At 37.4% G+C, this 26,574-nt stretch overlaps 3 protein-coding genes across 5 annotated transcripts; 2 read left to right on the forward strand and 1 right to left on the reverse strand.

Moving 5' to 3' along the window:
• Positions 1-3,395: 3,395 nt before the first annotated feature.
• Positions 3,396-7,401, forward strand: LOC113229568 (cuticle protein 76-like). The gene is made up of 4 exons (XM_026463221.1): positions 3,396-3,422; positions 3,612-3,800; positions 4,035-4,217; positions 7,216-7,401. The coding sequence occupies exons 1-4, from the start codon at positions 3,411-3,413 to the stop codon at positions 7,315-7,317; spliced, it is 486 nt and encodes a 161-aa protein (XP_026319006.1). The 5' UTR covers positions 3,396-3,410; the 3' UTR covers positions 7,318-7,401.
• Positions 7,402-13,419: 6,018 nt separating this feature from the next.
• Positions 13,420-25,203, forward strand: LOC113229538 (protein farnesyltransferase/geranylgeranyltransferase type-1 subunit alpha). Its single transcript, XM_026463170.1, has 6 exons — positions 13,420-13,499; positions 13,694-14,173; positions 16,110-16,233; positions 16,529-16,619; positions 23,661-23,800; positions 24,376-25,203. The coding sequence occupies exons 2-6, from the start codon at positions 14,041-14,043 to the stop codon at positions 24,890-24,892; spliced, it is 1,005 nt and encodes a 334-aa protein (XP_026318955.1). The 5' UTR covers positions 13,420-13,499; positions 13,694-14,040; the 3' UTR covers positions 24,893-25,203.
• A 151-nt stretch (positions 25,204-25,354) lies between these two features.
• On the reverse strand, positions 25,355-26,338 carry LOC113229824. Of its 3 annotated transcripts, none has more exons than XR_003310437.1 (2): positions 25,861-26,338; positions 25,355-25,789 (listed from the first exon to the last, which is right to left on the reverse strand). XR_003310437.1 is itself a non-coding variant. In XM_026463503.1 (2 exons), exons 1-2 carry the CDS (start codon positions 25,975-25,977, stop codon positions 25,388-25,390), a joined length of 435 nt encoding a protein of 144 aa, XP_026319288.1. In that variant the 5' UTR covers positions 25,978-26,338; the 3' UTR covers positions 25,355-25,387. The 3 variants fall into 3 exon arrangements, 2 of the variants coding, with proteins under 2 accessions (XP_026319288.1, XP_026319289.1); XM_026463503.1 differs by having other exon boundaries at positions 25,945-26,338; XM_026463504.1 differs by having other exon boundaries at positions 25,870-26,338.
• Between the last annotated feature and the right edge of the window lie 236 nt (positions 26,339-26,574).

Raw genomic sequence — 26,574 nt, forward strand, 5'->3', positions numbered from 1 at the left:
TAAATCATATAACAATTTTAATACCACTTAATCGAATTTTTTCTGAGTGTTCGATCTTTGTATCAATAATTATAACAAAGTAACAAAGTAATAAAAATTTAATTAATACAGTGAATAGCGACATCTCTCGCCAGGATTGGCTGTAGAGGTACTAACTGGGTGATAAATCTGTCATAGATTTCTCATAGATGGCGCTACGACTAAAAAGTCGTTAAAAAACCAAATACAAAAGACACGACGACGCAGCATATAGAAAAATTCGTGAGGTCCGTTGGTTCGTTCCGTGGCCTAGTTGGTATAGCGTCTGACACGGTATGCAAGAAGACGTCGGTTCGAATCTGGTCGGATCGAAGGAATTTTTTCTGAGTGTTCGATCTTTGTATTAATAATTATAACAATATTTGTATAATTCGGCCCTTTCGGGGTAACTTTGTGTCACGATTTTTTAGTATCTAGGTAGGAAGTGTTTTTTAATATTGTACCTGTTTTTTATACCTATTTTTGATTTTATTATATTGCTCCCTATTGGCGGTTTACAACCTTTTAACTGTGTATTCGATTGTACTTGTACTGTAAGCAGTTTTAAGTGAGAAAATATATGCCACATAGCAGTAGTAGGTAATGCCACCACTTAATGTACGAAATAAAATTTTATAGATAGTAACCACGTTGAAAATTGCTTTGCTACATCTATTTACAGATTCATAACTATGTGCATCGAGGTAAAAAACGTGAAGAAATCTAGGCCAGTACACTTGTCCCATTAGTCGTCGATTGTAAGGGAATTTATTATAAATCATACGCGTAAAGTTGGCGGACTTGCTCCACTTGTTCACGGATATATTTATCTATCTCTCTCATACTGAACTTATTCAAGCACGTTAAAGTGTCCCTACCTACACACAATTTAATATTTATATATAATTTAATATATAAGTAATAATACTTATATATTAAATTATATAATAACACCTTTTAAGGCGTTTACAGATTTGGACTTGCAATAATACTTGAGTACCAACGCTTTGCTTCCAGTACTATTTGTAATTTTTCTGCGTAAATGCTGTCTACCATATGCCATCAATGCATTCTTTCATATTTCGGCCACTTGATGCGCAGAGGACAGAGACAACGAAGATTGGAGAAAGTAATCATAGCCGAAAACACGGAAGGAAAGCGATTACGAGGTCGTGCACCAACAAGATGGATCAACCAAGTGAAAGACTCATTGTCCTCCAATTTTTGCACGGTTATGTGGTTTGTGGTTGTAAGGGAGGCACTGTATAGAGACTATATAAACAGACGGAGGCAGAACACTCGCTTCAGAAGTACCCACGAAGTTGATCACGATCCTTATACATGAGAGAGAGAGAAGTTGTTAATATTCTTTGAATCATAGGTTCCCAAACTTTTTGGCTTCTCGTCAACTTAGGCAAGATAACCAACCAAATCAAACCAAAAAATCACAAGAAAAAAAACATGTAGTGCAGTTTATAAAGATTATTCAGGTTTATTTTTTTTAAATGCGGTAGCACCCCCTGTGCAGCATCAACGCCCCCAATTGCTTCCGTGGCCCCTACCCTGTCTTAAGGACTCTGCAGCGCCTACCAGGGGACGGTGGGGACCACTTAGGGAAACTATGCTTTAAGCAAATAAGTAGTTGTTGTTCATCAACTTCGCTGCTTATAAATTAAATGCTTTGCACTTACGTCTGTAATAGGTAGACATATAAGTACAAAACGAATGTAAAATTACACTGTTGTCTAAGAGTATCTACATTATGTATATGTAGGTGCTACTTGCTATTGATGTAAACTTTATGTATGATGTACTTTAAATATAAAATAAAATAAAATATACCAATGCACTTATGTTAGTCGAAATTAGTTTTTAGGTGAAAGAATGAAGTTGGTAGCGAAAAGAAAAATAACTTTTAAAACTATTTAACTCGTGATTGGTAGGTACCTAGACACATTTGATACGAATCTGTTCGTACTTTCGTATGGTAGCACGTACGATAAGACAACATGTATAAACCCACAGAATACAACTACCATGAAGCCCAGCTTTTAGAGTGGTTACTCACGACGACTTTTAGCAGCGATGCAAACGCGCGTTCGTGATACGCGCGATTTCATCGCTACACTTGCTATTTATAGGCGATTGCATCGATGCAGTCACTTATGAATCCCAAGCAATATAATAAATAATAAAATTGTTTATTGAATAACGTATTGTGCAAATGAATAACTAAAGACTAATTATGCGAATAAATATAAAATATAACACATATACCTGAACTAGGAGAATCCTGTATTTCAGGTAAAGTGTAGCGACACAATCGCGCGTTGTGTTGATGCGTTTGCATCGCTGCTTAAAATCGCACGCGTATAAAAGGTAGACGATTAGCGCATAGCTGCATCGCTACTGCATCGCGTTTGCATCGCTGTTAAAATTCACCGTGTGCAGCTGCTCTTAATTTCGTCTTATTGCCTATTATTTCCAACAATCTAGACCAACCAATTAAGGGTCTAGCAATTTGACTGCGTTAAAGCGCTTGAAGTGTCATTTACAACAGCATTAATGTCTTGCAATTGGCGATTATTTCATTAAAACTATTAAAATTATATTTGCACATGTCTGCGTGGTTGTTCAGTGGGTTGGGTGAGGAATAGCCTTAATAGCTGCAACCTAGATAACGTGTGATATGGCCCTACTAGTTTATAACTAAACGATAGCGTAATCACTTAGTATCAACCCTTGACCGGGCAGTAAAACTAGTCCTTACGTCTAATTTATGCTTTCTCTAACCGTTCAAGATTAAGTAAATAACATTCCAATACACGATTGTATAATTATCATTGTTTCTGCAGTATAAGTACTTATATTGTGAAATTCCTACATTGTTGCTACTTACAAGAAAAAATGTAAGTAGTGGAATTTGCTCATTATGTAGCAGGTACTGTACTGAACGTTACAGCTTCCAAACAAGGCGATAACAAGGAGTTACTCAATTTCGCACATAAAGTGGGTAGACCCACGGTATACATCTTACAAATCTTTGTGTGTCCTTCCCATATTTTCGTCTCTTAGTACACAATAGATAACAAGAAAAGTACCTAAGTACTTATTTTACACCAAACTTACTTAAGCTACTATCAACTGTCCATGGAACTTAGCAATGTATTGCATTGCACATTGTCCTCAATAATGTTGGGCGCGCCCGCGCTTTTTCTTAAGCTTTGCTTTGCACACGCATGGCACAATACCGACCGCCTCATATATTATGTTCGGTCCGCCCGCCATATCCTTTCGCACGTGTTCTCTGTATCATACCTACTGTAGCTATAAAAGCTTGGGTCTGACTGAATCGTATCACATCTTAGTAAGGCTTTGCAGGGTTAAGCCATATGATGTTAAAAGTAAGTATGCGCAGAGATTTCTTTATTTGTAGAAATATAATCAGAGGTCTACCTCATAAGTCATAGGTATACATACTCTGATATAATTCAGATATCTGTCGATTAAATTTCGTGCACTTTTTGTTCGTAATGTGAGTTGTGAAGGTGAGTGAGGGATTAAAGATCGATGAGTGTTCTTTCTTTCTTTAGTCACTTCTGTTAGCTTGCGCGTTGGCAGCCACCCAGGCTGCGGGAATCATCGCCCCCGTAGGCCATTTGGGTGCTTACGGGTCCCCTTACAGCTATGGTGCCTGGAATCCGTATAGCGCGTACCCAGCCCAGCCTGCTATTGCCACCCAGAGCTCCAACATCTTGCGATCACCGTTTAATTTGGGCCAAGTAAGTTTTTAAAATTTTGTTTCTTATGTCTACTGCAGTTTCCTCTCAATAATATTGAATAGTCTGACCGAACTGAATACAAGGTAAATCAATTTTTCATATATTTTTAATTACTTAATTAGATTCTCAGGAAAACGTATTTATTTCTAATTCTCGTTCTGTTTTACAATATTTTTACGTTTTGTTCTCGGTCAGACTATATTGAATGATCCAAGAATAAAAATTATTTCTTAGGTATCAACCTACACGAAAGCGATAGATACTCCTTTCTCGAGTGTGCGTAAAGCTGACATCCGCGTGAGCAATCCTGGCGTAGCAGTAGCTGCGCCCTATGCACACTATGGTGTCGCCGCGCCCGTTGTCTCTCATATCGCTTCTCCTGTTGTTTCACATCTAGGCGTTGCTCCTGTGGCTAAGGTAGGTGTCTTAATGAATACTTTTTTTAAGGTGTTCAGGTAAGAAAGGTAATTACGTAATTACCCCTTACTAATTTTAGACCATAAATATTTTAGAGAATTTGAAGAAAAGAAAATAAGGAATGCCTGAAAAAATAAGAAATGGAAACAAATTCAATTAAAATGCCGGTTTACAAATTACGGATAAACATATATAGGGATAAACAACTACCTATTCCAGTTTTGCATACAGTGGGCAGTATTGAACTGAATGAGTTTAAAATCGCATGTGAGTATTTACTTCTGAGTTAAATACGAGTTATAGTACTTAGCCTTTTCCTAAATTATGTCATACAGAAAATCAAAAATCTAGTACAAAAATGACATTGGCTACTTGCTCTTCTTAGAAATCTAGACCCCAAATCACGATATTGCTTAATTTCAGCCATGATAGTTGAGGCTAGGATGAAAATTACTTACTGTATGATTATACTGTAATTTCAATCATTATAAATTGATATACCTAATATTTGTAGGCACTATGTGTGCACAACAAATATGTGTTGTAGTTATTTAAAAATCCTTATAAAGAAATAACCGTTAGAGTACCTACCAGAAAAGCAATAATTGTATTAAAAAGTGTAAGCTTCGGAATAAATCAGTGTAGTGCGTCGCGCAAGCGCAACGCTGTGATTTCAACGTATCGAGTGTCACACGAACAGAGATGGGATAACTGCTTATTTTTATAAACGTTTAAACGTTATAGCTTGCGTCACAAGCTATAACGTTTAAACGATGTGACCTCCTTACATCGTCATCCCACCTTTTTATCGCCTTTTCTCCGATTCCTGGCCACTCGTTTTTTGAAATTGAAAATTGAAATTTGAATGAAAAAAAATTTTGAATCGTTCTTCAATAGTTTCTTTTGCCCCGCCATTCTGATTTTGTTTCGTTCCATGATCACTCCCTGCTCGAACGCGGCAGCGTACAGAGCTGTTTCAATTGCGTCTAATTTTGATTCTCGGTGGATCCCCCGCAATTTGACTGAGGCTCAAAAAACGGATCGCGTCACTTGGGTGCAATGCCATGCTTACCAGATTCAACGAAAGGGCGTCAAATTTGGTGTGGGACATTCGAGATGAGCCGAAACCAACCAAAGTGGCGCTCGTGCAAAGTGTGTCTAAGCGGATGATTGCTTCTTTTTTTAATAAAACTGGACACGTGGCTACTGTTGCTTTGGAGAATCGTTGTACCGTGAATAGTGATTGGTACACGACCATTTGTTTGCCGGAAGTTATTGACAAACTCCTTAAAAATAATCACCACCACGATAATGCCAGTTCTCACACGGCCAGACAGACAAATTAATTTTTGAAGGTGAACAACGTTGACCTTATGAGCCATACACGTACAGTTCCAACCTGGCACCTTGTGACTTTTATTTCTTTCCAAAAATTAAGAACCAGTTACGCGGTCAACGATTTTCATCACCTGAAGAGGCTGTTGAAGAGTATGAAAACTATGTTTAAGAGATTGTCACGGAGGAGTGACATAAATGTTTTCAAAATTGGTTCATTCAGAATATTTTGAGAAACAAATTGATTTCTGACCATTTATAGTATTTTTTCTTATTCATTCCGGAAACTTATAGTGTGCCCCACATAATCATGTGGCAATTTTTAATATCAATCTGTAACTCAGGATAACTCGGCCCTTTTGGGGTAAGTGTCTACTTTATATTCATCCAAAAGCATATCCGTATATAATTAAGTTAGGGAGTGTTTTGCAGAATTGTACTTGTTTTTGTATACTTTGTTACAGCCTCTTTTTTCTCTTTACCAAAACTTAATAAATTTCCGCGGACTTATTTAAGTTTTTTTTATTTTATTACCGTGAACCTGGTCACGGCTCATTAGAGTTCACCTTTTCAAGCTTTTTAAAAAAGCATAGTTTTTAGACGGATTTCACCTTAGAGGATGGAAAAAAATTAAAAGAATAGTCTATGCATTTCACTTAAACTTTATGTTTTTCCATTTTTTTTACTTTGAAGCTTTTTTAAATCGTTTACAAAAACGTTTAAGCGCATTAACTTTTATGTTAAAAAAGCTTGCAACTTTGTGTTGATAGCGAAAAGCAAGAGTGGGCCATTAAAGGTTTTAAGTTAAGTAAGTTTATTATAAAACGCGAGTTTTAGTTTTATTTATAAAATTATTATTCACATATTTAATTAATTTGTTTAGGAAACATAAATGGCGGGCCTTGAAACTTAGGCACGTTGTAAAAAATGAAATTCTTGAATATAGAACTGACCACAGACCACATAAATACTAGTAACTGACCAACGCTTACGCTTATGTGCTTATTTTAAAAAGCAAACTTTTTAAATGCTTTTTGTTTAAACGCCTACCACTACACACGAGCAATGCGGTGTCCTCGCTTGCTTGTCCGATGCGCACTCCTTTCGGCGCTGCGCGATGTTTCGACGCACCACATGGCATGTAGTTCTACTTTATTATGTAGTATAACGCAGCGTTATCGCTCTGGCGTCACACGCAACGCCTCCGGCTAGCACGCAACGCAACGGGTGATATTGCTCTAAAGGCACGTAGGTAATGATGCCGTGTCACTTTTTTGTTCTGATGCCACCTAGTGTGTGGCTTCTAATGCCTCCTAGGCATTATTTCGATTGTAAATACAAATTTAACATAAAATTCGCTAAGTAAAAAAAATAATAAAAAAGCTTTAACGAGTAGGTAACCACATAACTTATAAGTACGTATGCATTTGTGTTGTAATAATAAGTCACATGACAAAAGTTTAAAAGCAATACTAACAAACTTGTACTTAACAAAGACCGAATTCTTTACTTTTTTACTATAATTTTGTTTAGACAGTTCCGGGACACAAAGTGTGTTGGGATCATACATTTATTATACCTATATATTAAATCTATAGACGGAATAGTATGGGATAAGATAACGTAATATAAATAATCGACCAACTCACAATGTTCTTTATAGGTAGCTGCGGCTCCAGGACTATTGGGCGTGGCGTATTCGGCAGCTCCCGCTGTTTCGCACATGACCTACTCCAATGGCCTCGGCATTGCATACGCCTGGTAAAAATTTAGTTGAGGACGACGATGATAGAATAATTTTGTATTTATTGTATTTACCAAGATGAAAGATTCCTCTGTATTTGTTACCTAATAGTTTTAACTGTTATTTATTTACTTACAGTAAAAGTAAAGGATATAAGAAAAATAAGTTTTAAAAATATAATGCCTTTCATTACACGTTTAAGGTTTCGGCAGATTTTTAAAAAGTTATTTAGAAAAAGCCATTAAATCTTAATTAAGAAGTGGTTACAGATTAGTTGCCCTCGTTTTTTATTAATTATTTAAACCATCGAGGAAAAATTACATCTGCTAGTTGTCTACTATTTAAGTTTCAACAAAAGTATAAGTAGAACCAGGAGGCCTCACCCAGTGCATTTTTTTTTCAGTTATGACCTTAGAGTTTTGACTTATGGCGGGAAATTGAAACAAGGCGATCGAACTTTAATTAACTTTACATAAAAATAAACGTTAAATTTCTTTAAAATTATGTACAATTTTGTATAATAGTAGGTATAGAGTAATTCGTCCGTTACTTGTGTTTGCGCTGACCCGTAGGCATAGGCGCGGTTAAAAATCCCATCATGGAATGAAGCGGCATCGGCAGTCACGCACAAAATCAACTTCAAATGCTATAGGCACCCACTTAATATCAAATCGATCGTGTTCTTATACTGCTATTTAAAAGAAAAATTCCTTTGAGAAAAATTAATGTTTATCTTTGTAAACAGACAATTGATCACATTTGTCATTTACAATATTTCACTTGGTTGTTTTACATAGAAAGCTGAGTGCTAAGTATTTGTAGTATGGGTACTCTATACTCGTATAAGGTTGCCTCCAAATGCTCCAAACTAACTAAATTATTAACTAAATTAACTCCATAGAGTACGCTTCTTTTGTTAGATTAATGTTGTTAGGATTTTTGAGAAAATGGCTAGGTTGGTATAATAACGTACATCACATTTATTTCAACTGTCACAAACCGTATTTTGATCGATCTACTATTGCCTATGTAAATCGTACTTGCGGCAGTGCCATTTCATTATATTTTATTTATCTTCCATAAACTTGTGTTCCTTTTTTACAAGCATTTCTTTGTAATTTGTGATCCCTTCTAAATCATTCTAATCCTAACATAGTCTCGTAGATCTATATCGTAATTTTAATGTGAAGACCTCGTTGGCCCAATGGTTTGCACTGTGGGCATACGATGAGGAGGCCCCGGGCTCGATTCCCGGTAAGGCCAATTTAGAAAATGAACTTTCCTGAATTGATTCTGGGCCCTGATTTTAATTCAAATCGGAGTCGACCCGATCGGGTAGCCCATCCACAATATTATACGCCTCTACTCGGAAAAGACGCGGTTTCCGATCGGGAGAGGCAATCAAAATCAAGCTGCTGGTCTGGGTGTTTTGGGAAGTGCCCCAGATTGAATTCCGTTGCTCTGGTACACATAGTACTGGGAATTCCCTAGTTAGAATCAGGCAATTTGTGTGGTTGGCACATTATTATTATTTTACAAAAGTTTGAAAAAATCTGAATTACATAAATAAAGTTGAGAGATAACTTTACCATAAGATACTTATTGTTTATCGTTGACTATAACAATAATCGCGAAAAAAGCCCGAAAATAAGAAAGATAAATAAATGGAGAACTTGGATACGAACATAGCCAGGCCATAAAACAGTAAGTTAAAAAAAAGGTTTTTTTTTTAAACGGCCCATTCATCATCCGCCGCACAGGCAAAGGCTGCTCACACACTATCCCATACGCAGGATACGCCTTCGTATGGGGTCTTGCAGGATGCATTGCTTCAGAATGGCTAGCACGCAGCGACTACATTCATAATCCATCATCACGCGGCAGACGGCAAGACGGACTGCAATGCAGGATAATCAATGCCATAGAGAGTGGACCGTTTTAGGGATGTTTTTGGATTGCAAAGCATCAAATTATGATCTGAATCGATCCACGGATCAGATCGTTTGCTCTTGAATCGATCTCACAAAAATCGATTCAAAATTTTTAATAATTAAACACTTTTATGACACGATTTAAACGCCATACTGTTAATCATTTATTTGTTTTGCTTTTCACACATGCCAATCCTTTACATCTAACTAAACTTTTCAATAATAATGTTATAATTTAATATTCCAAGCATTGTCCTCTTCTTTATTTTCCGCGTCTTAACGAAATCATTAATAAGGTGGGACTTTTGTTTATATTAAGAATACAATCTAGGCAATTTGCCTTCGTTTTGAGTCGATTCGCTTAAAAATCGTATTGAAATTAATCCATTCTAACTTAGGACTGCAGGACTGCATATATAGGACTGGAGGCGTCATTGATAGGCAATCCCCTCTGTTAAGGTACAGTACAAGCACAAAACAACCATCGCTCAATAAAAACTACTACCAAATCGATATTTCTTCTTTTGAATTCTCTAAGAATTCACCGCGTCAAGTGCTTCATTAAATATGTCGTTTTACAACGTACAAACTTGCAAAAAAATCTTTGCTACATCCAGTTTAGCCAAGAATGGAATTACATTCTATTTATACGTCATTTTTTTACATTAATTACTAGTTTTCTATTTTATCACATTTTTTTCACAGTGATCACATTGATTAAATTTATCGATTACATAAAAACATTTGACATAAGCATAGTTAATAAACATTTGACATAAGCAAGTTCCGTAATTACTGTCAGGCAACCCACAGACAAAAAATGCAATATTTCATGAACGCCGTTTTTTCGCTATAGAGAAGCGAACGTGCTTTTTAGCTCCGATTTTTATCGATAGATTATGCAACGATGTTTATTCAAATTGATTTCTCCGGTATTATATAATAAATAATAATATAATAAATTATAAATAATGATTTTAAATTGTAATTGTTTAAATATAAATCATCATAAATCATGCCGTACTGTAAGAAAAAGAAAAATAAAAAGTACATATACGAATACATACTTACATTCAATACACATAAATTACATAAGCAATCAAAATAACCAAATAGCTAACTGTCCCACAAGCGATTGAAACATTTAGATTTAGAACCAAGAAACCATAGAGTTTATTTAAGGTTAATCTTATTTTTAAAATGACTTTTTAATAATATGAATAACTATTATTATTATTATTATTAGGGTGGCTTCATTTAGGGCCTATGCATCCCCTCATCACTGCGACCATTGACTGATCTATTGTGATCACCACTAATTACAGTGCAGAGCCAAGACCGATAGCATTGAAAAACTGAAGGACTTTCCTGGCTCCGACAGATTTAATGTCATCTGGTTGTGGCATGTGCCTTCCCAGTACGGAACTTCGTACGCCCATCACGGGGTAGCATTAGGTGAGTAGATGAAAAGGAGTTTCATCCTCCGTGTGGCAGAATCTACATTAAATGATTATCACTAATATCAGGTTTCCTACCACGGTATGACTTCTTTTTAGTTTCCCGATATTTCGGAACGGTTGCACGCTCCATGGTCACGGGTCGGGAAAATAAAAAGAAGTCATACCGTGGTAAGAAACCTGATATTAGTGATAGTCATTTAGTGAATAACCACGAAAGTCTTAAAATCTATATAGAATCTACATTCTCTATTTTCTCTCTGCCCAATATTTGACATGTGCTTGTTTAAGCCACAATGCCCTGTTAAGGCTCTACTGAGCATTCTTATGGCATTCCTGTCCAATGACAGCGCTTCTCCACAGTGTTTGGCACTGTAGGCAGATATCAGGGCTTTTGAATGCTCAAGACCCTTGTTCTGTAACTACACTTCTCAAGAGATGTGGGTGCTCTCATTTAGCAGAGTGAGCTTTGCCAGGCTGTATGCTATCCCTATGAAGGGTTCGGATCCAATAAAGGTTTCCCTAGCACCAGCCTTTGCCAGTTCATCCGCTGACTCATTATCCTGGATGTCAGAGTGGCCCGGAACACAGCGCAGTACCACTGTATTACTTTCCCCGCGAGCGTTCAGTATATTTACACAGTTCTCTACAATCCTCGATGTTTGGGTGACTGAGGCTAGTGCATGTAGAGCCGCTTGACTATCTGAGTTTATGTAAATATGCTTGTCAACGTAGCCTCTCTTCAGGTTCAAATCCGCACAAGTAATTGTGGCGTACACTTCGGCCTGAAAGATAGAGGAGTGTCGTCCCATATTCAGCTTGTAGCTGAGCCTGGGTCTCACACCGTGTATACCACAGCCTACGTTGGGTCCCATCTTAGACCCATCGGTATACCATAGAAGGCTACCGTCCTTCCAGGTGAGACTGTTAGTTTCCCAGTCCTCTCTAGTTGGAAATTCTACCTGGTAGAGTTATTTAAAGTTTTGTTTGGTAAGCATGACATCAGAAGTCATTCCCAGAACAAAGTGTTCCAGAATTGAATCTTGGGCTGATCTCAATGACTGGGAGAGCCATCTACTCCTTAACCTAGTGGTAAACCTGTACATGCTGGTACAGGCCTCCCTCTGTATGAATAAATAGCAGAGGAGTCAGGTTCAGCAATACATTTAGGGCTGCCCCAGGCGTATTGGACATGGCTCTCGTTGCTAGCAGGCACGCGATGCGCTGTAGACTACCCAATGTGATAATTGTGGTTGTTTGGCTGACTTTAACACTCCAAGCAACAGACGCGTAAGTCACTAGGGCCTCACAATTGCCTTATATAACCAGAGAGTAATCTTTGGTTTTAGACCCCAACGCTGTCCCGCCATACGGCTACAGATACCTAACACCTAGCAAATGCTCGAACAAAGTCCAAGCATTTACTAGGAGTTGCCCAGGATATACCGGCTCATGTCTTCCCTTCCTATGCAATTGGATTACATAGGAATGGAAGCCATTCGCATGCGTGGAGGTACGCCGTCCTGACATCTCAATAAATAACTAACAAAATATTTTTGTATTTGTTTTCCTGTCTGGAGTTGTCAATCAGAAGTGCGAAAATATATTTGGCCGAAATAGTGTTTGCTCGAATTTTTGTAATGCCAAATGTATTTTTTTAGATTATTTTAGGAATATTATAAAACAAACTAACTTAATCGTTTCATTGTAATAAACAACCAAAATCCCTTGCAAGCGGTTTTGTTATAAATCGGTTTTCGAAATGATGAAACTTTGAGTTTTTTTACCTACGTAAACGTACGTTTTTTACGTACGTACGTAAAAACGTTTACGTTTAGTTGGAATCTAGAAATTCGAAACATCGATACATTTCTTACAGCATGTCAGAACTACCAACAAAGAGACACAGCTATTTTCACATTTATAATATTTGTATGTACCTGTATATCTGTACAACTCTTATTATTAGAAGTGAATTCGAAATTTTTCGAAAAAAATTCAACATAATACTATAAAATTATTGACATTAAGACTAGATCCATCACTCTTGTGTTCAAGTAGAAGCTTTTCACTAGAAGCTAAATATGGTGAATTTTGTTATTTCCAGTAAAAGCCGAACGTGGATAGTTTTTGGATCTTTAAATTGTGGCAAACAAAATTAAACAATACTGCAATGACTTTACAATTTAAATTAAATATTTTAGTTTTTTTTTATTTCTTATACATGTCAATACGTTTGTTAACTCCGTTGGATAACACCGGCCATGCTTGTCATTCATTGGCACCAACGCCGACTACGAAAAACCGGAAAAACTCCGGATATTTTTTCGCGGTTTTTGGATTTGACTTTCGATTGTATTTATTGTCCTCCATTTATTGGTAAGTCAATGGGCAATCTCCTCTAGTAAATACAAGTAAAACAATAGCACTGTTACACTACTCACAAAATTGCAAAAAGTAATCGTCCAGTCTTGTCAAGGGTGGAATTACATTTTTCATATACATGATTAACCAGTACGTAATACGTATCGATACCGTCACGTCTATAACTTTCCGTCTTTAGTATATTCATGAGAATGGATTTATTTTTATAGGCCTGTATTTTATATGGACATGACATGAGTGTGAGTTTTATCCGCGTATTTGTAAAAATAAGCTAGTGATGTCGATATTTGTTTGTGTGAGACCATAGTGACTTTGCGTTTTGCAACTGTAGAGTTGCTTGTGGTACTACCCCCCCGCCCTTCAAAAAGTGCCAGAAAGTTATGTTCGAGAAATAACGCTAATAGCGCCTCCCGTCCTATATGCTCTTAGGGTCGTATTCCAGAACTCTACTCAATGTTCAAGTCAGGACTTGAGTATGATTTAAAGTACTGAAAATCATACTCAAGGCCTTGCCATTAGGGTCGTATTTCCAGTGCTTGAAATCATACTCAAGTCTGCTCAAGTCCTGACTTGAGCATCGAGTAGAGTCCTGGAAAACGATTCTAACATTAAAAAAATCGCTAGATCGTATTCAATTGAATCGATTTCCATAAAAATTGAATCGTATCGTAATGAGCATCACAAATTAGAAAGATATAGTGCTCAAATATAGAGTGTATGAACTATGATATAGTGATTGTGCATCCCTAATTTCATTGTCACGTTTGTTTGCCAAGTGTAAATTAAAATTACCTGTGTTTAATTAAAGATACGAGCGTATTAATCCCGTAATAAACTGTGCCCAGATAACTGCTGTGTTTATTCACGTAGCCCTCGTATGTCTGTACGTGCATTACCTCTTTCGACAAGTGGTCTCGAAGGGACTGTGTTATTCAATTCACTTTTGTGCCATATTTTGCATTGTGTTGGCAATGGTTGATAGCGCCGGAGACTCCGACGTATCGTGGGTCATGTACAGGGACAGGCCGGAATGGAAAGATTTGATTCCATGTCCAGAAAACGACGGTCCAAATCCTGTTGTGGTTATTGCGCATTCGGAAAAATGTAAGTTTTTTATTTTTTATAACACTAAGTGACGAGACGATCAAGCCGTACGCCTGGTTGTAAGCGACAAGCCTATCCACAACAGTTGCAGCGCCACTTAGAGCTTTAAATGGCAAAGATCTTAGACGCATTGCCTCTACGTCAATCACCCTGAGACATACGGTGACAAGTCCTATGTGCCTGTAATTTCACCAGCACCCTAACCCTTCCAAACCGGAACACAATAATGCTCACATTACTGCTTGGGCAGGAACAAGTAAGGTGCCAGCATTTCTTGACATACTCTTTCACAAGGAAATCTATACCACTAAAAGTATTATTTAGATGAATGAAATTAATTAATTTAAAGTAACATGAGGAGGTTCATAGTTGGGCCATTCCAAAGTGACATTTTGACTCCTTTTCTCTTGAACTTTAACTATATTCTCCCTAACCATTGGTTAATTAGACTTAAAATGAAAATATGAAGCCAGATATACAATTCAACTGCGATAAAATTACACTGTTTAATATGAGATCCATCGTTAGTAAGCAAATATTTTATAATTTTTGTCTTTCAAGACATTTTAACAAAAAAAAAACAGAATGAAAGAACTGATAAAGTAATCCTATTATTTTTCTTGGAACACTATACTATGATGACATGAAATGAAACTCACCCATTTAAAATGTGTTAATAAATTTGAAAAATCCTGCTGCATCCTTGAAGATTATGTATCATATCAAAATATACCAAATTTTAGAAGTTTAGCACAACTGATATATAGTTAAAACCAGGGGACAGACTTTTTATGAATTTCCTGATACTAAAAATCATTATGTGTTAAAATGTCTTAATTATGAGAATTATAAAAAATTTGTTTACAAATGATGGATCTACGTATAAACAGTGTATTTAAAAAAATTCTATGTATGCCAATCGTCACAATTTAACGTATCAAATGTTAAACTCCGAAATTAAAGCAAGTGTTACCCTAGTAAACATTCTAAAAACTCAAATCCATGAAATTACAAACATTTATTAATATTAATAACATTTAGAAGTGTGACGTGTGGGACACACTTTCAATTCTTTATATTTACATTTCTACTTACATGCACAATGCCCAACCAAGTGAAAATAATGACCCTTAGCATAATTGTTACTTTTACAAAAGCAAATGCCAATAGATTGCACATTTATTTGTTAAAATAAAAATATATGTTTCATTGTGACGGTTGGGACTTGAAATTAGTATTTATTGAAACTTAAATGGCTCCTCACCATACATACTTCCATGCAATTACTTATCACTGTTTTAAAAGTCGTAAATTGTAGTTTCTTCGACAGTAATAACTTTTTTAGAAAGATGCACAAATAAGTGTGAAAATTGTTGCTAAAATTGTAGAACAAATGCTTCACTATAGACGACGGCGCTATGGCTGCGTTAATGAAGACAAAAATACAATAATTGTACAATATCCGAAAAATTTCATTTATTTCTAATGATTTGATTTATTGGACATATTCTAGTCATACAATTTTTTTTTCATGCAGTTAATTAAAAAAAAGAATTCAACACAAGCGCAGCTATTTTGCATGATTTAACCTTCACTGGGTTCGCGGAGTAGCAAATTAATTTACTTCCATTTTTATTAACATGGACTTCTGCAAAGTAACGCCTGAATCTAGAAATTAATTAAAATCAAATTGTATAATTTATTTTTTGGAACCGCGGTGTCATTTTCACTAGAATGACCCAGTTTCCATTTGCTGTTTAGTGTAGTATACAACTATTATGTGTATTTTTAATTGCAATTAAATGTCATAAGTTGCCACATGTTGAATCATAAGTTTTCATTACCGCTATCATGTTAGTCTATAAAACTCTTGCTGAGCGTAATCATTTTTATAGATTTCCAACTATTTTAAAATATAAACTTCTTTGATTTTCAGTTGAAGATGTGTATGACTACTTCCGAGCTATACTGCGGAAGAATGAGATGTCAGAGAGGGCTCTGCATCTTACTACAGATGCCCTAGAGCTCAATCCAGCTAATTACACTGTTTGGCAGTACAGGTTTGTATATTTTGGTACTAATTGTGTGTTATGGGAATGCTCCCACTACCCAGTGAAATAATTTGAGGCTTAATGAACACATGGGTGTTCTGTCTAAGCTGGAAATTTGCTCACACATAAATTCAAATTCTGTTGCATTAGTTTTTATACCAATGTTGAGATGAGGATGTATTGAGTACAAGATTGAAGAAGAATTAATTAAGTTCTTTTTTTACAAATTTTTATAAATTAAAAAAGATTTCAAAAGGTGGATGAAAATATACTGCACTGACTAATATGAAAAATATAATTTCAGGAGAGATCTGCTGAGAGAGCTTAACATAGATTTAAGAATGGAGCTCGACTATGTAGAAAATGTTATAAAACAATCATCTAAGAACTACCAAGTGAGTAAAACTCAAATATTTGAATCATTAGTAAAACTATTTTTAATCTTTTAATGGCTGTTGACAGTTGCACATTATCAGCAAAGGACTATATTAGTCTAAGCATAGATTTAGTATTAAATCTATGAGTCTAAGCCAGTGGTCGGCAAATCGCGGCTTGTGAGCTACAAATACTTTTTTATTATAGTTTTTTTCCTTTTCTATCTGCCATCCGTTTGCAAAGCCATAATCAGATGGGTTTTCGTAATGGCGATGGAGGGAGTTGCTCCTGCGAGCGTCATGGTTTTATAGTGGTGTTCACATTCGTTGATCTAAGTTTAAGAAGAGCCATTGTTTTAACCACGTTGGGTTTTGTGAATGCAACAGGTTTCTCGCCAATTCGTAGTTCTTTACTTCTTCTTTGATGGTTGGCCATGAATACTGATACTGAAAAACACTAAAAAATTAAAAAACATTTTATTAAATTTGACCAACTTTTACTGTCTCGATTTTTTTCTTCCTGTACAATGAAATTATCCTTACATGACATTGAGTCGATCTGCTACAATTCATGTTTGACCAATAAATTTATTTATTATAATTTACTATTATTTTTATTAGGATGAACTAATTCGGGGCATATGCTGCCCCTCATCACTGCAACCATCAACTGATCCATTGTGATCACCACTAATTACAGTTCAGAGCCAAGACTGAGAAATTTCCCCATATTGTCCAAGTTAAAAATAACACTGTATTGTGTATTATTATTATTATTAGGGTGGCTTACGAGGCCTACGAGGCCCCTCATCATTGCGACCATAAATGATCTATTGTGATCACCACTAACCACAGCTCGGAGCCAAGACCAACAGCATTAAGGAACTGAAGGACTTTCCTGGCTCCGACAGTCTTTATGTCCTCTGGGTGTGGCCTGTGCCTACCCAGTATGGAACTTCTCACGCCCATCAGAGGACAGCACTGGATGAGGAGATGCACAGGAGTTTCATCCGCCTCATGGCAGAATCTACATTCTTTGTTTACTACCTGTCCAATATTTGACATGTGCTTTTATTCAAGCCACAATATCCTGTTAAGGCTCTAGTCAGCATTCTGATGCCATTCCTGTCCAGTGACAGAGCTTCTCTACAGTGTTTGGCACTGAAGGCAGCTATCAGGGCTTTAGAATGCTCAAGACCCTTAGTCTGCAGCCACACGTCTCGGGTGACGTGGGAGCTCTCGTTCAACAAAGTGAGCTTTGCCAGGCTGTGTGCTATGCCTATAAAGGGCTCAGGACCAATAAAGGGCTCCCTAGCCAGCCTTTGCCAGTTCATCCGCTGCTTCATTACCCTCGATGTCAGAGTGACCAGGAACCCAATGCAGGAGTACATTATTCCTTTCCCCGAGAGTATTCAGTATAGTTACGTAGTTCTCTACAATCCTCGAAGTTTGGGTGACTGAGGTTAGTGCATGCAGAGCGGCTTGACTATCTGAGTTTATATAAATATAATTGGTAACGTAGCCTCTCTTCAGGTTTAGATCCGCACAAGCAATTATGGCCTATATTTCGGCCTGAAAGATAGAGGAATGACGTCCCATGTTCAGCTTGTAGCTGAGTCTGGGTCTCACGCCGTGTATACCACAGCCTATGTTGGGTCCCATCTTGGACCCATCAGTGGCTACTGTCCTTCCAGGTGAGACTGTTAGTTTCCCAGTCTTCCCTGGTTGGAAATTCTACCTGGTTTGGCTTGATGTTTTGCTTGGGAAGCATGACATCAGAAGTCATTCCCAGAACAGGATGTTCCAGAATTGAGTCCTGGGCTGATCTCAATGTCTGGGAGAGCCATCTAGTCCTTAACCTGGTGGAGAGCCTATACGTGCTGTTACCGGCCTCCCTCTCTATGAATACATGCAGGGAAGTCAGATTCAGCAATGCATTTAGGTCCTCTCCAGGTGTAGTGGACATGGCTCCCGCTGTTAGCAGGCACGCGACACGCTGTAGACTGCCCAATGTGAAAATAGTGGTTGTTTGACTGACTTTGCCACTCCAAACAACATACGCATATGTTACTATGGGCCTCACAATTGCCTTGTATAACCAGAGAGTCATCTTTGGTTTAAGACCCCAACGCTGTCCTGCCATACAACTACAGATACCTAAGGCCATCTTGGTTGTTGACCATGTTAGCTATATGACAGTTCCACCTTAGGATTCAATACTCAATACTTTATTGCATACCATAATGTTATATACAAGGTGGTAGGTAACATAAATTAAGTTCATTATGGATCCTGTAAGGGCACAGCAAATGACAAAAGTCTGATTAAATTAAACTAATTCGAACCCTATTGTATTTACTAAAGCCTTAAGATTATAACAGGTACGTCTTGCTCATAGTGCATTTGCTGAGATTTTTTTAACATAACCATTAATATAAATTTTCTGTCACAATAATATAATTTATTAAACATATTATCTGTATTATGTATTAAATACTATAATTATGTATATTATTAATTGGACATGTCCCTATTATCTAAGTATTCATGTACTGTATAGTAACTTTTAGCCACTAAATATGTTTTTAACGCTTTTATAAATTTTTTTTTGCTTGTTTCTGTTTTTATTATGTTTGGTAATTTGTTATAAATTTTAATTGACATTACAAACAGACTTGATGAATGCAATGTTAATCGCGAAGCTGGTAGTATTAATCTGTCTTTGTGTCGGAAGGAATAATTACTCGGAATGTCTTCGCTGCAAAGCGCGACAAATTGAATTTTTTTCTGACGAACTTACATATTTCCAGGATGTATATACACGGTAAAGTAAGAATTTTGTGCTGTTGGAAGAAAGGTTTGCAACTGTCGGTCTGTTTTATATTTACGAGAATTTTGACAAGCTTTTTCTGAAGAGTAAACAGGGTTTATGTATCTGTACTGTTACCCCATAGGATGACACCGTAACTTAGCTAAGCATAAGCGTACGAATAGTAGGTGGTCAGTGCTGTTTGTATGTTCGTGGTTTTTTTTATTTCACGGAATACATACGCGAAACTAGATATTTTACTACTTATTTTATTAATGTGCGCTTTCCAATTTATGTTTGTGTCCATAACTATACCTAGCAATGTGAAGTGGCTGACTTTTTCTATATCTATGTTATTGAATTTGAAAGTTATGCTTGTCGGTTGTTTCTGATACGGGTGGAATGTCATTAATTTGGTTTTTTTGAAATTTATTTCTAAGTTGTGTTCCTCCATCCAGCTTGATGTTTTTTCAAAAATAGAATTGAGCTTTAAGTTTAGGTTTGCATTATTCTGGCATGGGTTGAGTATGGAGATGTCATCAGTGAAAAGTACACACGTCTCTTTTATTACTTTTGGAAGGTCATTGATGTATATTAGAAATAAAAGACATTCGATGACACTTCCTTGGGGAATGGAAGCATTGGTAAGTATGCCTTCCGATCGTACATTTTCTATTTTGCTTTTCTTTTGATTGATTTTTTTACAAATTGCTCTCTATCTTTTAAATATGATGCAAACCATTTATGAGTTGTTCCTCTTATTCCTATTCCGTATAATTTATTTAGTAGTATATCGTATTGCACTTTATCGTAGGCCTTAGCCATGTCCAGTAAAATAAGTATCGCGTAGTGTTTGTTATTTACTAACTGCCTCCGTGGCCGAACGGTTACCATGCCGGACTGCCACGCAGAGGTCTCAGGTTCGATTCCCGGGTCGGGAGAAATATTAATATGGCCTACATTTATTTCTCTCGTGAGTTTGGGTGTAATTTGTGGTTGTCTCGTGTGTGTCCATGGCACCCGCGACACAGGGTATCCCTAGTGCAGGGCTATGTTGAGTGGGTACGTTATTATTTTCTATTATATATATATATTTACTATATTTAAAATTTGTTGTATGTATTTGTACACCGTTAATGCTGTGCTTAGTTTTTTTCGAAATCTGTTTGGCAGTTGTCAAAAATTTTATATTTCTCACAGAAGGAGTACACGCGGTCACACATGACTTTTTGGAAAATTTTTGAAGCTGTGGGTAAAAGGGCAATGCGTTGATAATTATTAGGATTCGAATTAGATTTTTTTTTGAATTTAGGTTTTATTATAGCCTTTTTTAATAAATAAGGGAAAACGCCTTCATTAAAGGATTTATTGATTAACATACAAAATGGTGTAGTTCATTCGTCTGCACACTCTCTGATTAAGGTGGGTGATATTTCGTCTATTCCATAACTTTTCTTATTTTTTAGGTTTTTGTAATTTTGTGGATTTCACGGTAATCTACAGGAGTTAAAAACATTGTATTTTCGGTTTGGCACATTACGGGGCGGCCGCGAGGTCTATTTTCATTTTACTTGCTTTAAAACAATGATTAAATGTGTTAACTATTTGTTTTGGATCACTAATTTTAATATTGTTACAGTTTGATTTTAATGTTATGTTATTTTCTTTTTAATTTGTTTTTTATTAATTCGCTCGTTTATAACACGCCACATTGCTTTTACCTTATTGTTGGATTTATTTACTTTTCCAATGAAATGCATTTTTTTCGCGGTATTTACTAACTTTTTTAACAATTTTTCATATTTCTTGTAATATTCTGTCATTATTGGATTGTTTCACTTTTGAGTTAGAATTTTTAACAATCTTTTACTTTTGCATGATATTTTTATACCAGCCGTTAACCAATATTTTTTATAGTTATTTTTTAATTTAATATTACGTACTATACAGGAGTTGATCCACAGCAAGAGTCCAAAGGAGAGGAGAAATTACTCCACCTTGCGGGCAACCCCTTACTGTGGAGGCCACAAGCCGGTCCCCGTGGAACGAGATACTGGCTCTGCGGCTTAAGAGCATATTTTGCACCCATCTTGTAGTAGAAGTGGCTACACCTTTGTAGGGTAGTCCCTTTACCAGAGTACGAATGGGCCTATTGTCAAAAGCACCCTCTATGTCTAGAAAGGCACATAGTGCTATTTGTTTGTCCTCAAACGCTCTTTCAGCCCTGTCCACAAGGTGGAACAGAGCTGTCTCTGTGGATTTTCCACTTTGATAGGCGTGTTGAGTGTGATGGATAGGCAGAGAAGTTCTGCTTTGTGTTTCAGTGTTAGATCTTCCGTGGGGCTGTTCTTTTGTCCAGGTAGATAGGCTGAGCGTAAGATTATCTTAGCCTGAGGGCTATTCAGGGGAAATAAATATGCTGCTACAAAGTCGTCAGTACAGAACTCTGGAACAGGCATAAGGTTAATGTTTTTGTTATAAACAATGCAGGCTGCTACGTGGAGGACGAGGCCGTCCTCGTGAGCCTCGCGGGTTGGCAGCCCCGCGCCCTTGCACTCCTTCACGTGCCGTACTACGGCCACGTAGGTACGGTGCTGAAAACCACGGTCGTGTACCCCCCAGATCGTCATTTAGTGCCATTGTAGCAGATTTTGGTCGAGCCGCTCCAGTACTGGCACTTGTTGTTGGCTGCGCTGTTTGGACTCCCAGGACAGTGGGTGCTGTCCGAATGTGCCCCACCTCCCGTCCGCGATTTTTGCGCGATGCACCCAGAGTCGCAGACGGGGCAGCCCCGTCACGTTTTCCCTGGTCCGTGGAAGACGGGCCAGGCGCGGGCTGCGCTGAGGTTCCCGGCCCCGATTCCTCGAGCGGACTAGTAACCGAGGCACCCCGCGTAGTGCCGCCGCTGAAAGTGCTTTCCGGACGCCCCTTGATCTTAAACGTGACCTGCTTAAAACCAAGGTGTGCCCGGCAATTTGAGACACGGAGATTCTCCACAGATGGGTCATCAAGAGCAAACGCGACTACCCATCCGTTCACATCTTCCCTTGCGTGAAGAATCTTCCATACCTCAGTGCGAAGACCTCTATTTTGGGGCCCCAGCAGGCTGATGGCCATCTGCACCGACTCACATCCCGTCTTGGGAATGTAAGTGGTGGTGATGGTGGGCTTCGGAAGATCGCTTTCCTTAATCAAGGACTGCTGGGCTTCCGGCCACGGCTTCAAATTGCCGATCTTTCCCACAAGCCAGTCTGCACTTGCTTGGTCCTTGCAGGTCACAAGAATCCAGCCTGGCTTGCGAGAGAGGCCCAGGAACTTTGGTCCCTCGCCATGCGCTGTTGTGCTCGCTATGGTGCGGCCCAGAAACAGCTCCAACAGCTCCATTTGCTCCTCTGACATGGGTTCCGAATTCCGGATACCCACGCGCAGGGAGCCCGCCATTTCGCTGAAAGTTGGTCTGTTCCTGCTTTCAGCTGACGCCATGGTCCTTCCCAGGCTCCCGCCTTCCTTACGTGCTCCTGTGGCAACACCTCCTCTGACCGTCCACGCTTTTGCGCTTTCGGTGTTGGAGATGGTTTAGGTACCGGAAGTTCACTCCAGGGCTTTTCAGATAGAGGCAGAGCTTCTCCGTAGCTCATACCTGTTCTCATCAGACTGGTGGATTCCGACACCAGGGGATCCGAAAGACCCTTTTTATTGCTGGGTGGACTATCCATCCCTAATCATCTAAATTAGATCTGATTGTGACAGCCAATAGCGCGCGCTTATTTCAATTTTATCGCGCGCGTCGCGACTATCATGCGTAGCTATGCTACGGGAGCTGTAATAGGTATTTCTCCATAGTAGGACAGCGCCTTCTATGCTGAAAGAAATACTGAAATTGATTGTCACTATACAGTCTGCACAAAGTTTACTTAAATCATGTGCAGTTTGCTAATTATATCACTTTTACACTTTATATCACTGTAAGTAGGTAAGTTGATTTTTTAATTTTGTAGTAATTGATTGATAATTTGATATTACTATTCCACACTGTTTTTGGAACCTTAGTGTTTCCAATATGTAAAATATTATAAAAGTGTAAAAAGTGGATTTTGCATGTTATAAATGATTAGATGCAGTTGGTTATTACTATCTGTGAATTAATTTATTAGATTGAATGTAACAACTGATAACACTAGTGTTAAGGTAAAAATCAAGTAAAAAAAATTAGTAAAAATTATACACTGATAGCTTTTAATTGATTATTCCAGGTGTGGCATCATCGAAGAGTTGTAGTGGATTGGCTGCAAGATCCATCCCGTGAATTGGAGTTAACAGGAGATGCACTCATTCAAGATCCTAAGAACTATCACGCTTGGCAACATCGTCAATGGGCCATCAAAACATTTTTGTTAGTATATTTGTCTTACACGATAGGAAACTTTTTATAGTTATAATTTTAAACACACTGAAGTACAGGAGACAAGTTTTCGGAGAACGTGACTAGTTTTTTGTTTACTGTTATGAATTGGAGTTGATATCTAGATATTAATATATGGTTCTTAGGTTTACGCGATAGTTATACAAATAATTAAACTATTTTTTCGGATCGAAATCGCGTATTTTTGTTTTTTTAAACTAACCAACTGGAAAATAATTGTTGTAACTAGAGTGAAAAATAAAGCGGTTGGCATTCATATTAGACATATCTGGTTAATGACTTTACCATCTCAGTCAACCGTGACCATGCGACCTGTAAAGGGCCTGAATTGGTGGTTTGTTCGAAAAAAGAAATATACGCGATTTAGACCCGAAAAAATAGTTCAATTTCCTAGATTACATTAATCATTAAAAAATTATGTGAACCTTCTCTGTCTTAGGCTTCTTCACAATGTTTACTTTCAGCTTTTTAAAGTATATAATATAAGTCCATATTAAGCAGCTTTGAATAACATCTATAAAACTCTTTTTTTTATTAATTTACAGTCTCTACGACAAGGAAATGTCTTTTGTTGAAGAATTGATAAACGAAGACGTTAGAAACAACTCGGCGTGGAATCAGCGATACTTCTTGATGAACAACCACGACGGCTGGAGCGACCTTAATGTTCAAAGAGAAATATGCTATACACTAGGGAAGATTAAGTTTGTAAAAAATAATGAAAGTGCATGGAACTATTTAAGAGGAGTCCTATTTCACGATAAGAGAGGATTAAGTGGTAATGCTGTTGTAACTAACTTTTGTGAGGAGTTGTACAAAAACAAATGTCGATCGCCTTACTTGCTGGCATTTATTGTGGATGCTTGTGATGAGGCAATAAAAAAAGACGACACTAGTTGCTTCCATAATGTTGACCGAGCAATAGATCTATGTCAGGCTTTAGCAGGAAAGTACGACAAGTTTCGGAGTAAATACTGGAACTACATGTGTGAAAGGTTTAAGAAATATCAAATTTCAATGAAACCATGTTCTGAGAACAACGTAGATAATAACGTTACGTAGAGAAGTGTTTTTTAATTTTTTAATAGCTAGCAAAATAAATAATATGACACGACAAGCATTAACTTAATTGTGTTCATTGGCGTCGATTCAATCCAACGCAATCCAATGTCAATGCAATCTCTGACTCTTTGGTTATCTTGATGACCTTAAACATAATGTTTGTATCACAAAATTTTTAATTTGCATAAATTTCACATCTTTTAATTGAATTCTGCTAATCTTTTTAGTGCTAGCGAAAGAGACAGATTGCTCTGATCTTAAGATTAGTTTGCGTTTGTCTAAATCTACGCCAATGTCTAACCAACTGTTTGATATAATTTTAAATGCTAAATAGTTTCAAAGAATTTAAATGTATTATGTACTTACTTGTAATTTTAAATGTTTCTAAAAACATGAATGCAAAAAAATTATAAAAGAAAAAAATGAAAGTTATGCGAAATTTATTTCATATATTACGACATTGACTGTATAGCGAGGAAATAAATGTTGTGTATTTTAATGGTTACTTTTATTTTCGGTTAATTCGGGTGCTGTTTCAATGGATTCCTCATCTATAGTAGATTTTTGGGCGTTCATGTTGATAGTTTCGCGTAGGTCTCTTAACCCGATGTGATGGTGTACACCGCCGGCGCCGACTGATCGGGCGATCAGCTCACACGCGCAGTCCTTATCAGCAATCATTTCGAGAAGACTTGGCTTCTTCCTTTTAAATTTCGGCAATGGCGACCTTTTAGGCAGGCCGCATTCATACTTTGGCTGATGTTTCTTACATACGTCGTCGTCTGCTAGTTTAGGCCTTGGTTTTAATTTTCGTTTGGGCATAGAAATTGGTACCACATCTTCAGGTTTTCCATAGGGACAATGTCTTACTGGACAAAACTTGCAGTCGCAGGGAGGCTACAAATAAGAAGATGAATTTATATATAGAATATGTAGGTATACCCATTCATATGAAAAAATATGGGGACCTCTCACACAAAATAGCGTTCCATATAGGTACGTATAGGTCGTACATTATAATAACTTATGTAAGTTCAAGAGCGACGTTATACCCGAGACGGGCCTGCTTTAGGGTTTTTCTTCATAGCTTCTTTCAAGTGCTATTGCCCGAAACATCTATGTTTACCATTCCCATGTGTCTGCCAGCAAAAGTTAATCATGGTGATGTTATTATTTCACATTATGATCGGTTTGCAGATTTGCATTTGTCTTTATGAGTAGTCGGTTCATTTACATTTTACTACATTGACACCACATATAATAATGATCAATTTATTGACACAATTGTCTTATTGACAATTAGACCTCTGTTACATTGACTTGACTTAAGATTTCTTGCCACATTTGGATTGGTGATTGTTGGTGCATTAGAGGATGAGGTTGGTGCAGATCTAAACATTGACAAATCCATAGGACGAAACTCAATATCTATGCCGAATAGGTTACAATTATCTAAGAGCGGATACACTCGGCGACTTTACACACGCGCGTTTTTAAGCAGCGATGCATGCGCGCGACGGCATCGATATAAACGCGCGATTGCTTCACTACACTTGGGATATAAAGGCAATTGCATCGATGCAATCGCACGTTTGTATCGACGCAGTCGCGTGTTTGCATCGATGCAATCGCCTATACAAACGCAAGTGTAGCGATGCAATCGCGCGTTTCACGAACGCGCG

The sequence above is a fragment of the Hyposmocoma kahamanoa genome, unplaced genomic scaffold (genome assembly GCF_003589595.1).
Source record: "Hyposmocoma kahamanoa isolate Upper Pololo Valley unplaced genomic scaffold, ASM358959v1 62, whole genome shotgun sequence".
Classification (NCBI taxonomy): Eukaryota; Metazoa; Arthropoda; class Insecta; order Lepidoptera; family Cosmopterigidae; genus Hyposmocoma; species Hyposmocoma kahamanoa.

What these genes read in the sequence shown, in the direction of transcription:
- LOC113229568 (XM_026463221.1), top strand. An exon ending in CACCGTTTAATTTGGGCCAA is followed by an intron (nt 3,801 to 4,034) that starts GTAAGTTTTTAA and finishes ATTATTTCTTAG; the next exon opens with GTATCAACCTACACGAAAGC. An exon ending in GCGTTGCTCCTGTGGCTAAG is followed by an intron (nt 4,218 to 7,215) that starts GTAGGTGTCTTA and finishes TGTTCTTTATAG; the next exon opens with GTAGCTGCGGCTCCAGGACT.
- LOC113229538 (XM_026463170.1), top strand. Translation starts at nt 14,041, where the DNA reads ATGGTTGATAGCGCCGGAGACTCCGACGTATCGTGGGTCATGTACAGG. An exon ending in TACACTGTTTGGCAGTACAG is followed by an intron (nt 16,234 to 16,528) that starts GTTTGTATATTT and finishes ATATAATTTCAG; the next exon opens with GAGAGATCTGCTGAGAGAGC. An exon ending in TGGGCCATCAAAACATTTTT is followed by an intron (nt 23,801 to 24,375) that starts GTTAGTATATTT and finishes ATTAATTTACAG; the next exon opens with TCTCTACGACAAGGAAATGT.
- LOC113229824 (XM_026463503.1), bottom strand. Translation starts at nt 25,977, where the DNA reads ATGAAGAAAAACCCTAAAGCAGGCCCGTCTCGG. An exon ending in CTAAAGCAGGCCCGTCTCGG is followed by an intron (nt 25,790 to 25,944) that starts GTATAACGTCGC and finishes TCTTATTTGTAG; the next exon opens with CCTCCCTGCGACTGCAAGTT.